Source organism: Apostichopus japonicus, chromosome 19 (assembly GCF_037975245.1).
Source record: "Apostichopus japonicus isolate 1M-3 chromosome 19, ASM3797524v1, whole genome shotgun sequence".
NCBI lineage: Eukaryota > Metazoa > Echinodermata > Holothuroidea > Aspidochirotida > Stichopodidae > Apostichopus > Apostichopus japonicus.
This window is the reverse complement of record NC_092579.1, coordinates 9,929,127-9,943,514: the sequence shown is the minus strand read 5'-3', so window position 1 is coordinate 9,943,514 and position 14,388 is coordinate 9,929,127. Positions and strand designations below refer to the sequence as shown.

Below are 14,388 nucleotides of genomic sequence, written 5' to 3'. Positions count from 1 at the left end.
CGCGAATTACTATCTAAGCGGAGCGCCACGGTTGGCGCCGAGCGTACAAGCAAATTTCTGGTTTTGATACCACCCAGATCACCGGAAATGGCACTTCTCGGGCTTGAAAATGACCAACCAGATGTACACTTTTACCTGAGAACCAAGTATTGCCCAATAGTTTTCTTTCCATCCATAACCTTTTTGAAGATTTTCACCAGTCACACATCATGTTCGACCTCATCGCATCTCCTGTGGATCATTGCTTTTGTAGGTGATTCTACGTCGCGGTCCACAATACCCAACAGCCCCACTTTTCAAGGTTTTCAGCCCATTATTTGTTGAGAATTTGAAAATTCACATTTCTCGTGAATAAACTCACTTGAAAACATACCCATAATGTTGCAAAAAAATGTCATCTATGGACAACCAATATAGAAAAACCTCCTTGAAACCCTAACAGACCGGTCAAAATTACACTAGTAGAGGGAAGTATGATGAAGAATGTTGGTGAGGAAATTTTGGAAAATTCAGACACACTAATTTATTGGTGTAGAAATATTGCAACCTCTTATAACGGCTATTATAAAGCTTGGTTGAAGAAAATGAAAAAATACCAGATATTTCCTTCAACCGAACAATACACACATAGGCGTAGGAGGCAGGGGCTCCTACTGAAAGAAAAATAAATTGCAATGATGTAGCTAAAGGAAATGAATAGTTTAAAAAATATCTCCTTGATAATTAAAATAAAGTTGTAAGCTTGGCCGACTAATTCGACATTACTAATGTAAAAGAGAATTTGACATAATTGGACCTCCATGCTTTTTCTCCATCTACATAAGACATTTCGTTGTTTACAGCATCCCGCGGTATACTGCGCAATTTCCATGAACCGTACTAAACACAATGACATGCGAGGTAATAACCGATGCTTACTTATATGATATTGATATTAACGTGTTAAACGCGCGCGGAGCGCGCGAAAAATTTAGGTTATATTTTTTCGGGTAAAGTCGTTACAGTCCCCAAAATCAAATGGGTTACTATGACTACACACATCGACAGTTTTGAGGCTGTTCATCCTGGAACCTCGATTTTCATGCTCACTGATATATGATGTGATATCTGCTGTGTGGTTTACAAATTCGAACAGGCGCGTAGCGAATACTTTGACAAGGGAGGGGCGAAGCCTGTAGGCAAACTATCTAAGCGTAGCGCCACCACGAGTTGGCGCGAAGCGTACAAGAAAATTTTGGCCGAAAATGCCTCCCAGATCGCTGGATATGACACTTCCACTGCCTTGTAAGTTGCATCTAAGCATTTTCTATTTTGAATTTACTAGCGATATCATAAAAAAAAAAATGTGCTCGGGGGGCGGTCGCCCCCTTCCCGAAATGCGTCATGTTCTCCGACGACTCCGACCAGCCACAGTTGGTTTCATAGCACAATGGTTTAAGGCGTCCATACACACACACACGCGTTATGGTAGACCATATATAGTATATATATAGATACATTAGTGAGAGAGGAAAAATAGAAACGTCAAAAATGGAGTTGTCGGTGAAAGGGGTAGGGTGAGGTGCACGCCCCTTCCGAAATCCTCGATCCGTCACTGGCTACCCTGTGTATATACAGTAATAGGGATCAGCGCTGTAATCATGTCACTGTTCGTCTTTCTCTTACCGGCCTGTCTTGGCATATTTATTCTACTCCCTCCTCTTTTTTCTCTCTTTCTTCTTTTTCTTTTCCCTTCCTTCCTCCTCCTCTTTTCCCCCTCTTTTTCCTTTTTTTCTTCTCTTTTTTTCCTTTCCTCTTTTTCTTACCCGGGGGGCGCGCGCCCCAACGCCCCCCCCCTGGATACGCACCTGCTATACCTTTACCTTTCAAAGTGTGCTACGGCGACTGATCTAAACTTACGTTCGGGTCACGCGTATGTAACGGTTCTCTCATCAACCCACAAGTGATCCATTGGTCAGGTCTGACCTACCTCCACACTTTCCCCAATTTACACTTTCTTATTTGTTTTCGAACTCAGGGTTAGGTTGGAATCCCAGTTAAAAGCGCCCTAGCTTTCGAATTGAAATGAATGAAATCATGTCAAGGGGCCCACCAGTTATATAGCTGGTTCAAGAGAACCGTTACTTTGCAGTGCTTTCAATAGTCCAATCTTGTTATATGCATCTCGTTCAATATTCTTCAGAGACTCCTCTCTTGCAAATGCTTCTTTATTTATACGACGGTGGGAACATATCCGAAGCGAGTGGCTGAACATTGCAGCGGGAAATGGAAACACTTATGTTTATAATTTATGAAAATGTCACGATAGTCCTAATTAACAAAATCAAGTTCACATGACAGACCCGTACGCTGTGATAAAACAGTGTGCCCTTCAGATTACCCAAAATGCATATCTGCTTCCTGTTGAAAATTCCCGCAATCAACTCATTACATACACAGTATAGTACATTACATGAACACCTCATATACTTTCAATAATAATGTACGTACGACACACGTACGTACGTGCTGACATGCGCTCATATTCTGTTCTGTACTTCCACAATGTGATGTTGGGTAAATTGCATATTTACTGGTCGCAGACAAGTAGACTGCAGAGGTAGTGAAAACGAATTGTGGATTTTCATCGGTATTTTTACGCACTTTTGTCTGAAATTGAAAATCACTCCAGTGTTTTTCGTTTCCACATGAGGGTCCCTTGGTTTCAAGGGTTAAAGCTGCCGCAATTGGGCGGATCGTGAGTAAGCACTCAAGGGTGCCATCAGCGGTGTCTCGCAAGTCCCTTGTGAGCGACAGTGAGAAAGGGTCTGTTCATTCAATATCGTCAAAGGCATCTTCATTAGACCGAGATAAGAACGACAAAAAATCTTGGAAGAAGTCAAAACATACAGTATCAACAATGAATCATTACTCTTCACCGGAAACAGAAAACCGTCTTAGTGACCCTGTGGAAGAAATGGAAACACAAGAGGGTGAGTCTTATATTTATTAGCCTAACGTTGTTCTAAGTTAGCCTAGGCCTAACGTTAATGTTATTCCAAGCTATACGCTACAGTAACTACCACATCACTTGTCCCAGGGCTCGAGCATTGCACAATTTGTCATCAATCATGGTGATAATGTTAAACAAGGTGTAATAATTAGTCTCCACATTTGCTTTGATGACAGGTCTCACTGTGGAACTAATTTTTGTAGCCTAGGCCTAGGCAGGCCTCGACAAATACGCACGCCAAATCGCTGTTATGGGTAGAATTTCAGCTTTGGCCAGTAGAAAATGCACTAGGCTTGACATATTGGCGATAGGAATTAACTGTGTAACAAGGTTCACTATCTGTTTGTGAAATATAAGTAGGAAGTTTTCATGTGCAGAAGTTGTACACAAACTTCACAGAGCATTTCCTAACTTTGTAAACTTGCAGTTAAAACATTTAAAATCCAAATTATATTACTGTTTTTAAATGGGAATGGGTTGAGTTTACGGAGTATGTTATGTGTTTCAGCAATCATTAACATGTTGTGTTCAATGTTCATGTATTCATTGCTTAACCAATTAAAAATGTTTGCTGAACATTTATGTCATGACTGCATAAAAATATTTGCTGAACATTTATGTCATGACTGCTTGGTTATGTGCAAGCAACCCCTAAACAGTCAATTTCAGTACTACTAGTAGCCTACTAGTACTACTAGCGGCCAACTACTAGAAATAAACAAGTGAAAATACCCGCCTCAACTCAAAGTATAAAAGGCTAAGACTGAGCACTAAATTACTACAAGATGCAAAACTTTTAACAAGTTGTAATTTAAACAACATTCTGGGTTTCACGCTATTAAAATCCATGAGTTTATGACACAAGAACCTTTTAGAGCTGTTATGCAAAATTAAATCCACACTACACAATTATTTGTCATTTTGGTAGAAATATTTTGTTGACGAAGCAAGGAACGGCCTAGTTGGCTAACAATGGTAGGATAGCAGTTAGGTGTGTTTACACAAAAATGTGAAGAGCAAAATGTTTTGTGTTAGAATACCAATACACTAGAAATGGTCAAGCAGCTCATGAATGACCTTTTAAGGCATTTTCTAAATGCCATTGGCCATAATGTTTTTGCAAAGTTTTCAAATTCTATATGATGCATTGTCAGCAGATCCCTTTGGAGTGGAGTAACAGTGAAATTTTGAAGCACTATTTTGCAGTTAAAACGACAAGAATAGAAAATTGGAAAGAATAAAGATAGTCACTACTCGGGTAGCAGGCTCAAAGTTGCAGCTGAGGTACTGTATAGGCCTTCTCACCCACAACTAGCTAGTATTGGTATAGGAGTCCTTATGTTACAGAATCCTGCTACTGTAAAAAATGCCTAGATACATATTAATGTATCATACACGTTTTATGTTGTTCATTACTTTCTTTTTGGTGGAATTAAGTTAAATTTCATACTGCACAGAATAGATTTTTCCAATATGCATTACATAGCGTCATGTATTTGCCTAAGTTAGAAAATTTTGTTGTAGTTTTGTACTATACTACTACTGTAGTATGGAGACTTAAACATAGTGTTAATATTGGCGAGTGAATTTTGCATTTGGCAAATAGATTTTTAGTCACGCTTGTCAAATGGCGAGTAGTTTTGAAAATATTTGTCAAGGAATAGGCCTAAAGATTCCGGAACCAGGCCTTTACTGTCAAAGTTAGTAATTAGTTCAGCCTTACTGTATACCTATTTTAGGCACTGAATCATTTAATCCAAGGGTTACTGTTAGGCCTATTCCAATAATGGTAGCCAAGAGGCCTAGACTAACCTCACTTTAGTCTACTTAAGAGTACCTTAAGCAGGCAAAATCTCACAAAACACCATTAGTGTAACTCAACAACTTATAACACTCAAGTCTAATCATACATACTTACATACATACCTACATACTCTGTATATACATTGTACAATGAATTGCTCTGGCAAAGTGCCTACAGGTGACCTAATAATTATATCACATGTACTTACAGTACTTGGTTGAAAAAAATTCTTCGAATCTATGGTACAGGGATGACTGCCGATTCCAAGCATTCATCCAAAATACTGCATGCTGCATAGCCCAAGATCACATCTCCCTGCTGTACTGTATATCAGCCATGAGAGGCCTAGGCCCAGGAAATTCCTTGGAAGGAAAAAGTAGGCCTACTGTACATAAAGTACTATAATTGGAAATCAGGCTCAGGCAATTTCCCAGGCTGTGCACCTATACAGGTATCAGTTTTGACACACACAATTACTCCAGCACCCCACCCCCTTACATTTCATGGTCATTAATACAACATTATGAGTTTTGGAATAAGATGAGTGGATGCCTTGGTGGCTATATATCTCTTTGAACACCAGTAATGGATACTGAGGGAGCAATTGAACAATGTTCCTCAGTGAGGTGAGAAAAGTGGCAGATGCTCAGACCCAGTCAATGTCTTTACTTCCTCTGAGTAGGCGGTAGCCAAAAACCTACTTTGCTGTCTTATCCACTCCAAGGCGATTATGGATCTTGTTGAGGATATAGCTGAAACTACTGAAAATCCTCTCAATAGATGCGGAAGATGCAGGTGAACCATGAAGTTGGTTGTTTTGAAACTTTATCAACAGTTTTTCTGTTTCTTCCATTTTGTCCGGAAGAAACTGGAAGAAACCTATTTTTTCTGAGTGGAATAAACCACATTTTTTTCCATCCTGGAAGAAACTTCTGCAAACCCTGCATTATACATTCTGTTGCTATTTGGTTAAATCAAGAAATTATTCAAAATTGTTATCCCTTTTGTGATAAACTTGCAATATAGTTTTCAAGAAATTTTCAAAGTGTTTTATAATAGTACCACACCATAAAAATCCCTTTGTCTATGCAATACATTGGCAATCACAATCACAGATTTTGAAGTTTAGGACTTTACGTAATGTAGGTTTTAATATCAGCAGTGCAGTGAAGCAGTCAATAATTGTTTATCATGACCCTCTCTAGGTACAGTATTTAAAGAGAACATTGCCTAACGTTTTGAATTGTGCACAGCAACCAGACATACTTCAACATTCTTATAGTATCTTTCGTAGAAAGTGATGTTATCGGTAGGAGACCAAGTGAAACTATTGAACCCAAAACTTTTTGTTTAAAGGATACAGATGATGTCACAATGCTTGCAAACTACAATTAGCAGATGATAAACTGATGAGTCATACTTCAAGCCGACATTACAAATATAGTATGGTCTCGTTTGTCAACACAATGTTTCCGGAGAAAAGTCCCTGTGTACTGTACCATAATTTTACCTTTGTAATTTACTGTAGTGTTCATCTCTCTCCTTTGTTGTTTGTTGTCCCACAGATTCCATCCTCAAAACTTAGATTAGGTTCTATTTAATTTTTTGCTATGGTTTGACTAATAGAAAATAGGATTATAGTATGTTTCATAATCAAATAAGGATTACTTATAATTTGGAAATGTTGTCTGCTCGTGTGTTATTATGTGGACTAGTCGGCTCTGCCAGACTGTACAGTTATTTGTTTACAATGATATCAAGGGATGCACTCAGCTTATACGCAGTTCCAGCCTAGATAATTTTTGTGATTGATTCAGGCAAAAAGCAGCATCCTTTATGACTGTTGCCGAGCTGACCTGGATGAACACTCACAGACTGTGCAGTGACTTCACTGCACTTTCTGTATGTTTGATGATGGTTAACGTACACCCACTGTGTAGCTGAGTTGATTAAAATAAAATGATGAAAAAAGCAAAAAAAAAAATGTTGCAAAAAAAGAAGAAGAATTGAAAGAAAAGAAGAACATGTTAGGTTCTTTAAATGGGAACCTCACAGAAAGTTAATGATAAATACAAAACACGACAGTAGCAGTCTACTAAGATGTAATCATCCGCTCATCCCTATCCTCGTCCCTCCTTCTCCTCCACCTTAAAACATAAAATAATCTGATATTAGCTATGGCACATTACAGTAGTTCGTAAAGGTCTCTTGTGGTAAAAAAAAAAAATGGATGTTTGCATACATAACTGCAGTGTGTTGCAATTGACTGATACTGTACACTAATTATATATACTAGACACGAGATATTAATCAGACATAATTTGTAGGAAGCTTACTTTCATTTTGCAAAATTATGTATGAATTGAATCTCGCATGTAGCGCGATGTGGCGGAAACATCTGCCATTGGATCAGCCTGTTCAATTAATTTTTCAGTATCCCTTGTTTAGTTGTTGCTTATCTGTGGGTTAGTCTTTACACTTCACTGATTGTTTATATAGTCCCTCTAGTAATACTCTGCAGGTCTCTAGTCATTAATTTGCATATATATGTTTTAATATTTGTTCTTGTATGTATAAATCTTTGATCCAAGCTAAGTCTAGTGTTTTGCACAAAATCGATGCTGTGCATAATGTATAATAGTACAGTAAATATTATATACCTGAATAATACCAGCCCACAATATGTATGCAGCTAACTAGCAATATAAAGTATGGAGGAAAACATATTTCACCTCAAGTCCCTAGTATGGCAATGTTTGTTTTGTTTTGTCACATCTGTCTGTAAACTATGATTGTTGATTGGTGATCAGTGTTATATATTTCCCATGTTATAAATATGTATCTGATTAAACAGAACGGTGGATATTATACAGAGGTCTGCATGTCATATAGTTTGCTGTAGTGATTAATGTTAACTTAAATTGACAAACTGTAAAACTTGTAAGCACTGTTGTTTGTAATTTTCAGCCTCAAGTGTCTACATAATACCTACTGTACAGTAGTATTGTATGGGAATATATACTGACTGCACTGCATCCAATGCAAGGGAGACTTGGAGATAGGTGGTGTTGTCATTGTTATTGTTGAAATAGGAGGGGCAGGAAGGGTGGAGGGGGGGGGGAAAGGGGGAGGTGGTTTATGGCCTCACGTTTGTGAAAAATGCTCATAAAAGCCAAATGTATTGTTCTTTTTTTGTATTTAATCATGATATAAATGAAATGTTACTAATTACTGCACTTCTTGCACACAGCCCCTGTCAGATTTTTTCCTTCTACTTAGAACTGCTACACATTACACATTACCTATTACCCATTACGCATTTAGGCATTACACTTCACAATACGTACCTCGTCTCATTAGTCAATTATAACATTTTTACGCTCTTAACAATTTTTGAAGGCTATGAGCTGTTTTTCTTTTTCTTTAATATATAAATCATAAGATGTTGTAAATATCAAGGTTCTCTGTACAACAACTGCCTCACTTTACAGTGCATCCAGTGTTTAGTAACAGTTCGACCATTTGGAATCTACGCGATGGTGATGGCATGTGTGTGTGTGTATATGTGTATGTATGTATGTGACACTTGCTTGTAAACATGGTAACTCCAAAAGTTAATGGTGGATTTACAATTGATGTGTGGATCTGTCTTATTGAGTACAACAAGCCTATTGTTTTCTGTGAAGTTCAGTGGTCACTGGTCAACAGAGGTCAAAGTCTGAAAACTTTGTGTACACGATAGCTCAAAAAGTACATTTTTGTTAAACTTCATACATGGTATGCAGATTCAGCTTGTCGAGTGCATGAACCCTACAGACATTGCTGGAGGTCAAAGGTCATTTGCGGTCAACATTTTAGTGAAAATCTGAAAATCTTGTAAACACGATAACACAAGAGGTACAGTACATCTTTCTTGAACTTTCTACTTACAATGTAGATCCTGCTTGGTGAGTGCAATAATCCTTATCAAATTGGTAGAGGTCAAAGGTCACATGAGGTTAACAGGCATCAAAGTCTAAAAATCTTTTAAACATGAATAACTCCAAAATCAAAGCTACAATTAATCTGCAAATTCTCACAATGGTATGATTTTCTCAGGGTGAACCGTGAACATAATTTGGTCAAATTCAGTTCCATTTGGTTCTGTGAAAGGGCTCTATAAGGTACTCAATAAAACATACAGTACCTGGCATCCAAGTAAAGGAATCTGCTTCAGAGTTCATACTCTTGCTCTAAACGTGCACTTAAACCCCCCCATAAGGGTTTCTTCCTCTGAGTTTCAAGGGGTCAACAGGTCTCAAATGGACCATAAGTGGCTCAAGGCATCAACTGGCCATCTCAAATGGTGGAACTTGGCCATTTTCTCTGGCTTTCTGGTTACATTCTGTTATTTTTTTTATGGACAGTTTATATGCAATACTACCAGTATATGATTCCTGAATAATAGATTTGTCATTAAAACTTGAAAACTTGTTTCCCTTTCTGTGAATAGCACCCGAGCAGACAAAGCCAGACGATATGCCAGCAGCTGTAACTGATACCCAGAAGTCGGAATCGGTCCCAGCAGAGGGGGAAGAGGTCACCATGAATGGTGACATCAAGGTAGGAGAAGATGGCCAGGAGGAGGAAGAAGATGACACCCTAGTTGAAGGTAAAATTAAAAAAAAAATTTTAGAGAGAAATCTGAGGATTTCACGTTTTTTTTCCTTACAAAAGTAAGAAGAAGAAAATAGCTGTCTGATTTAGTTTGGCTTTATTTACTTCGCTCCTCGCTTACCTGTCTCCTCACAACCTTAGCACCTCGTTCTACCATGCCTATAAAGTCCTGGTAAAATAATAACACTGTGCACACTCTATGATCTGACCCCTCCGGTCACTGCCCTTCCTTCTCATGAGACAACTCCTTTTAAGTTTGGAATTTTGGAATTTACACATGGATGTCTGTTTCTCTTCTATATTCTAGAATTTGGTCTATAGATGTAACATAATGTTAGCATTGTTCCATTGTAATATTTACACATGTAAACAGCTAGACATCAAAAGCTAAAAATGCCGACATAAAGATTTGACGGACAAGTGCGAGTGATTGGAAGGTGGAGTCCAGGCCGCTGGAACCTCTTTTATTCAGGACTGTTATAATTTTCTTCTCTACATTTGGACTTTGAGGCAGTGACCTTCTGGAACACCAGATCCTGAGTCTTCAAAATATTGAAGAAAATTGAAGACTCTTAGGCCATAGACTTTTGACTTCCAATTTCCTTTATCAGGCCAAAGTTTTGATCATTTGTATTAGTTTGTTGGCTACTACTTTTGGGTATTGTGCATACACGGTAGACCTGATGACTCATCTACGAACCGGTTTCAAGCCAGTCACAGAATATTACTGCACAGTAGGTAGTAAACTGTACACTTCCTCACTTTCAAACTGTATGGCCTTGTTCATGCCAGAGAGCTGTGACATTTGGCATAATGGACTCATTGTGATAACTTCATAAATAAATCAAATAAATGAACTACTGTGACATCCATGGGTAACCCTTTCCGTACAGCATACAAATGAACAATTTCCTGATAACAGTATTTACTTTGATACTGTATTTGAAAACCGATGTTTGAAGCGTAAGAGGTTTGTCTCTTCCCCCTCCCCCTGCCCAATTTCATTGGCCTTCGTTTATACAGGGCACATGTACTGTATCAACTTGCATTGGTTTTGAAAGAGACACTATTTGAAGAATTGTCGATTATGTCTTGATAATATTCAGAGAATTCTTTCTTGTTTTCTACTTTTTTCAAGTAGATGAAGCCATTCAGGAGAATATCATTTTGTAATATTTTATGCCAAAGGGAATGTGAGAATCTGTTCAGGTTGTGAAGTAGAGTAGGAAGTTCTTGAACTACGAAATGTAAAGTACAGTACTGTATAAATTGTAGACTTGGAACAAGCACTTTTCAATGGGACTTCCTTCTGTGGATATATTTGGGCACATTTTCTGTACTCCATTCCCTGCTTACCTGTCTCAGATAGTCAACAAAAGGCACTCAAATCTACCTTTTAAAAGCCTTAAGATGGAAACATTTTAGTACTGCACCCCCCCTCCCTCCCCTCCCCTATTGACCCACTTGTCGGTCCATGTCCACTTTCTCTTCCTTCTGAAGCTCCCGTTCTGAGATTCTACGCATAGATTATATGAATTCCTCTTTAGCCATGGCCCTGATTAATCCTATTATCCCAAACTAATATTGACATTTTTATTGTCATCACTTTGTTGTACTGTAACAAGTGAGAGATTTTCCCTTTGCATGCTAGTTTTCTTTGTTCCGATTTCCATGGTTACAATTCTCGTCGTGTATATCTGTGAGTCTGTGTGATGTCAAATTTTTGGTTTCACGATGGCCCGATTCCTTTTGCAAATTCCTTTCGCCTGTTTATTACAAGCACTCGCCAAGCATCCTTTTCCTCTTTGCATGTCTCTTTCATGCCTCTTTTCTCCTAATGTTTGCCCCTTTTTGCTGTCAAATCAAATGCCCTACTGCTGTATGGTTCTTTGTGCCCCTGGAGTATTCGTGTCTAATTTGTTGGACAACCATATCCCAGGAAATTTGCCAATCCTACGCAGCAAGCAGTGTTCCTCAAAGTCACGTTGCATCGGTTCAACTGCTAGACATCTGATGCCTGGCATTTTCTCATGAGATGAATGTTAACTACAGTACTATAGCGAGTGATCAATCTCTCCACTAGATATTACATTTTCTAACACAGACCTGCTTCTCGGTATCGTTACCAAATCAAGTGCAAAGGTCAATTCAATCAGACATTTCAGAAAGGTCCAGCCTTTTATTCGGTACAGGTTCTACAGTGGGTCGAAACGAAACCAATCGACGGTCAATTGAGAGAGAAAACTAAATTATCAAAATTTTAGTGTCAAAAGGAGTAAACTATTTCGGGTATAATTTCATGTAAATTAACACCTTGAAGAGTGATGTACTGTACTGTAGCCAGACCGGCTTACGGCAGAAGATCAACCAGCAATCATCTTACCAAACAGAGGCAGTACTTGCCGATTGTCACAACCAGCAGTAATTTAAGCCTGTATTGGATAATTCTAGACATTATTTTAACATGATGACCCAAAGTAGCCAAGACATAGAAAGGTAGTGACAGATACTCAACTTTTCTGGCAATTGTTCTGGCAATAGCTTCATTTTGAGCTGATTTACTGTGTACTTTCTCTACCATTTTATCAGATTTGATGCCTGCATTTTGTCTTTCTGCCAGTTAATGTGTATCATTTCAGCTGACAAAGTCTTTCAACTGGAGAATCAATATTCACATAGAGTAGTTTTTTTATTAAAATAATCCAAAAGTGTGTGGATTGAATGCATAAAGTGAAAATGTGTCGAAAACCCTGAAATATTACCAAAACTTTACCAACATTCTGAGATTCAGTCCAACCCATTCTAGTACTGTAAGTTACCTCGACTTACTGATGTATATGCGTCTGCATATATCTCTGTCGATGTAGAATTCAACGGTGGTTTCATTTGTGCAGCTACTGTAGTAACTGCACATACAGTATTTGTACTTGCTTTTTCTATTCCTCTGCAAACAAACAGAATAATAAAAAGTGACTGATGGGGTTGTACAGTAGGAAGACTGAGTTTATTACGTTAAACAGAGTAAAAACAGAAAAAGGAAAAGAAGAAGTCAATAAAGCCAGGCCATATGGAGCAACATGGAAAAGATTGTCAAAATCTGTTAAGACTGCAGTGCAGCAAATTATAAAAGAGAAACTGATGTGTTTTCTTTTTCTCATTTCTGAAGGCTTAATTCCATGAATTTGGCACAAGTTAAAGGACCCCTTTTTTGTCCATTTACATATATATGTATGTCACAGTTTATACATGAGAATTTTGGCATCAAATTATTCTATCCCTACAGTCATATTTTAAATTCAGTGTAGACATTCTATAGTAACCTATCATGTATGTTCAATATGCATCGTCTGTCTTTGTTTAATTTTTCGTCGAGCTGTCGTTTTATCATCATGTGAATGTAGACACCCTTTCAGATTCCCTACAGTCATGATTTGAATTTAGTGTGGACATTTCTATAGTAACATACATGTGCGATGTCTGTCTGTCTTTTTGATGTTTCGTCGAGTCTGTCATTTTATCATCCTGTGAATGTAGACACCCTTTCAGATTCCGTACAGTCGTTTCTAATCCCATGGCTATTTTGATCTTTCAGATGACAGCCGTTCGGAGGCTACCTTCCGCCATGTTGTACAGAGCATCAGTAAATTGAAGGATACGTCCCTCAGCACTCCCTGCATCGTTCGTAACTTGCCATGGTAAGTCATCACCCCATCGCCATCGTCGTTTAAAGGAAGAACGAAAAGCGAATTGTCTTTATTTTTGAAAACGCAAACCGAAAGCATAAAATTGTTGCTTTTAGTATTCATGTTGTTTGAAGCGCTTAAACTTAAGTAATGTTAAAGTCATATGTACTGTACATGCTCATTAATATAATTACCAGGTTTTGGGTATACAAAAGTGTAAACTTTCCATAAGGACTAGACCCATCCTGCACCCCTTCTTACTAGGAAATTGTACATTAGATATTATCAGGGAATTGTGTTGATATATTCTACTCCCCTTGTGCTATCAATTTATGTTTATCTGTTTCAGGTTGACTTCCTAAACCCTGTCTTTTTTGCTTGATAATATTAAATATCGCACCCTAAAAAAACATAATATTGTGCTTTAAACACCAAACCTGAACTGTGTGAGTATCAGTAACTGGACTGCTTCAAGTTCAGTTTCATTATACACTGTGTTATACAGTACTAGTAGAGGAAGTGGAGTATTTGAATGGTTAACATTTGGTTAGGTTTTAACGTGCACTGTACCAGATGCCTCTGTTTCCTTCAGTAATGCATTACAAAATATTACAAAGCAATACATTATGCAGATTGTTATACAAGTGCAATGATAGCAGTTTTTTTATACAAAGTAACCGTAGCATTGTATAACAGACAAAATTAATAGCCTTGAAAACGGCAACATGTTGTTCTGAAAAGTGCATTTGTTAGGCATTTCCATTATAAGTGGAGGATCTTTTTTATTTATTTTTTATTTATTTGTGTCCATGTTATACTACCAATTAGATAGTAGGAATCCCCATTTTTTGAAAGGGCAGAAGAGGCAGAAAGGGCAGAAATATTTATGATGTATTTAAAGAAACAGTGTATTTGCATGAGCACAGCTGATATTTAACTGTCTAGAATATGTTGTAGTTCACCTAAATTTTAATGATTGGTATATCTTATATTAGATACAACTGTTTGGTCAAACTTGTCGTTGGCAGTGAAATATTGTACAGGTTTGCATAATGACACAATCGCGTGGTATGTTGTTGAATATTTATGTCAGGTATAATTGTGCACAGGATTCACCTGTTTTTTAAGTCAGCCCCAAATCCAATCAGAGGAAGAAATAAAATGATGGCAGGTGAGTGATGGGTAGAACATTTGTTTACAAATTTAAAGTTCTTAGAACATAATGCAAACATGTGGCAAAGAATTCAGTCTAG

General features: G+C 37.8%; 1 protein-coding gene across 1 annotated transcript in view; it reads left to right on the top strand.

Annotated features, from left to right (window-relative positions):
* Positions 1 to 2,500: 2,500 nt before the first annotated feature.
* Positions 2,501 to 14,388, top strand: part of LOC139959632 (ubiquitin carboxyl-terminal hydrolase 7-like) — a 54,968-nt gene continuing 43,080 nt past the window's right edge. Inside the window, exons 1-3 of the mRNA XM_071957411.1 lie at positions 2,501 to 2,972; positions 9,289 to 9,447; positions 13,045 to 13,147. Coding sequence (XP_071813512.1) covers positions 2,900 to 2,972; positions 9,289 to 9,447; positions 13,045 to 13,147 — 335 coding nt within the window. The 5' untranslated portion in view covers positions 2,501 to 2,899. The remainder of the gene's footprint in view (positions 2,973 to 9,288; positions 9,448 to 13,044; positions 13,148 to 14,388) is intronic.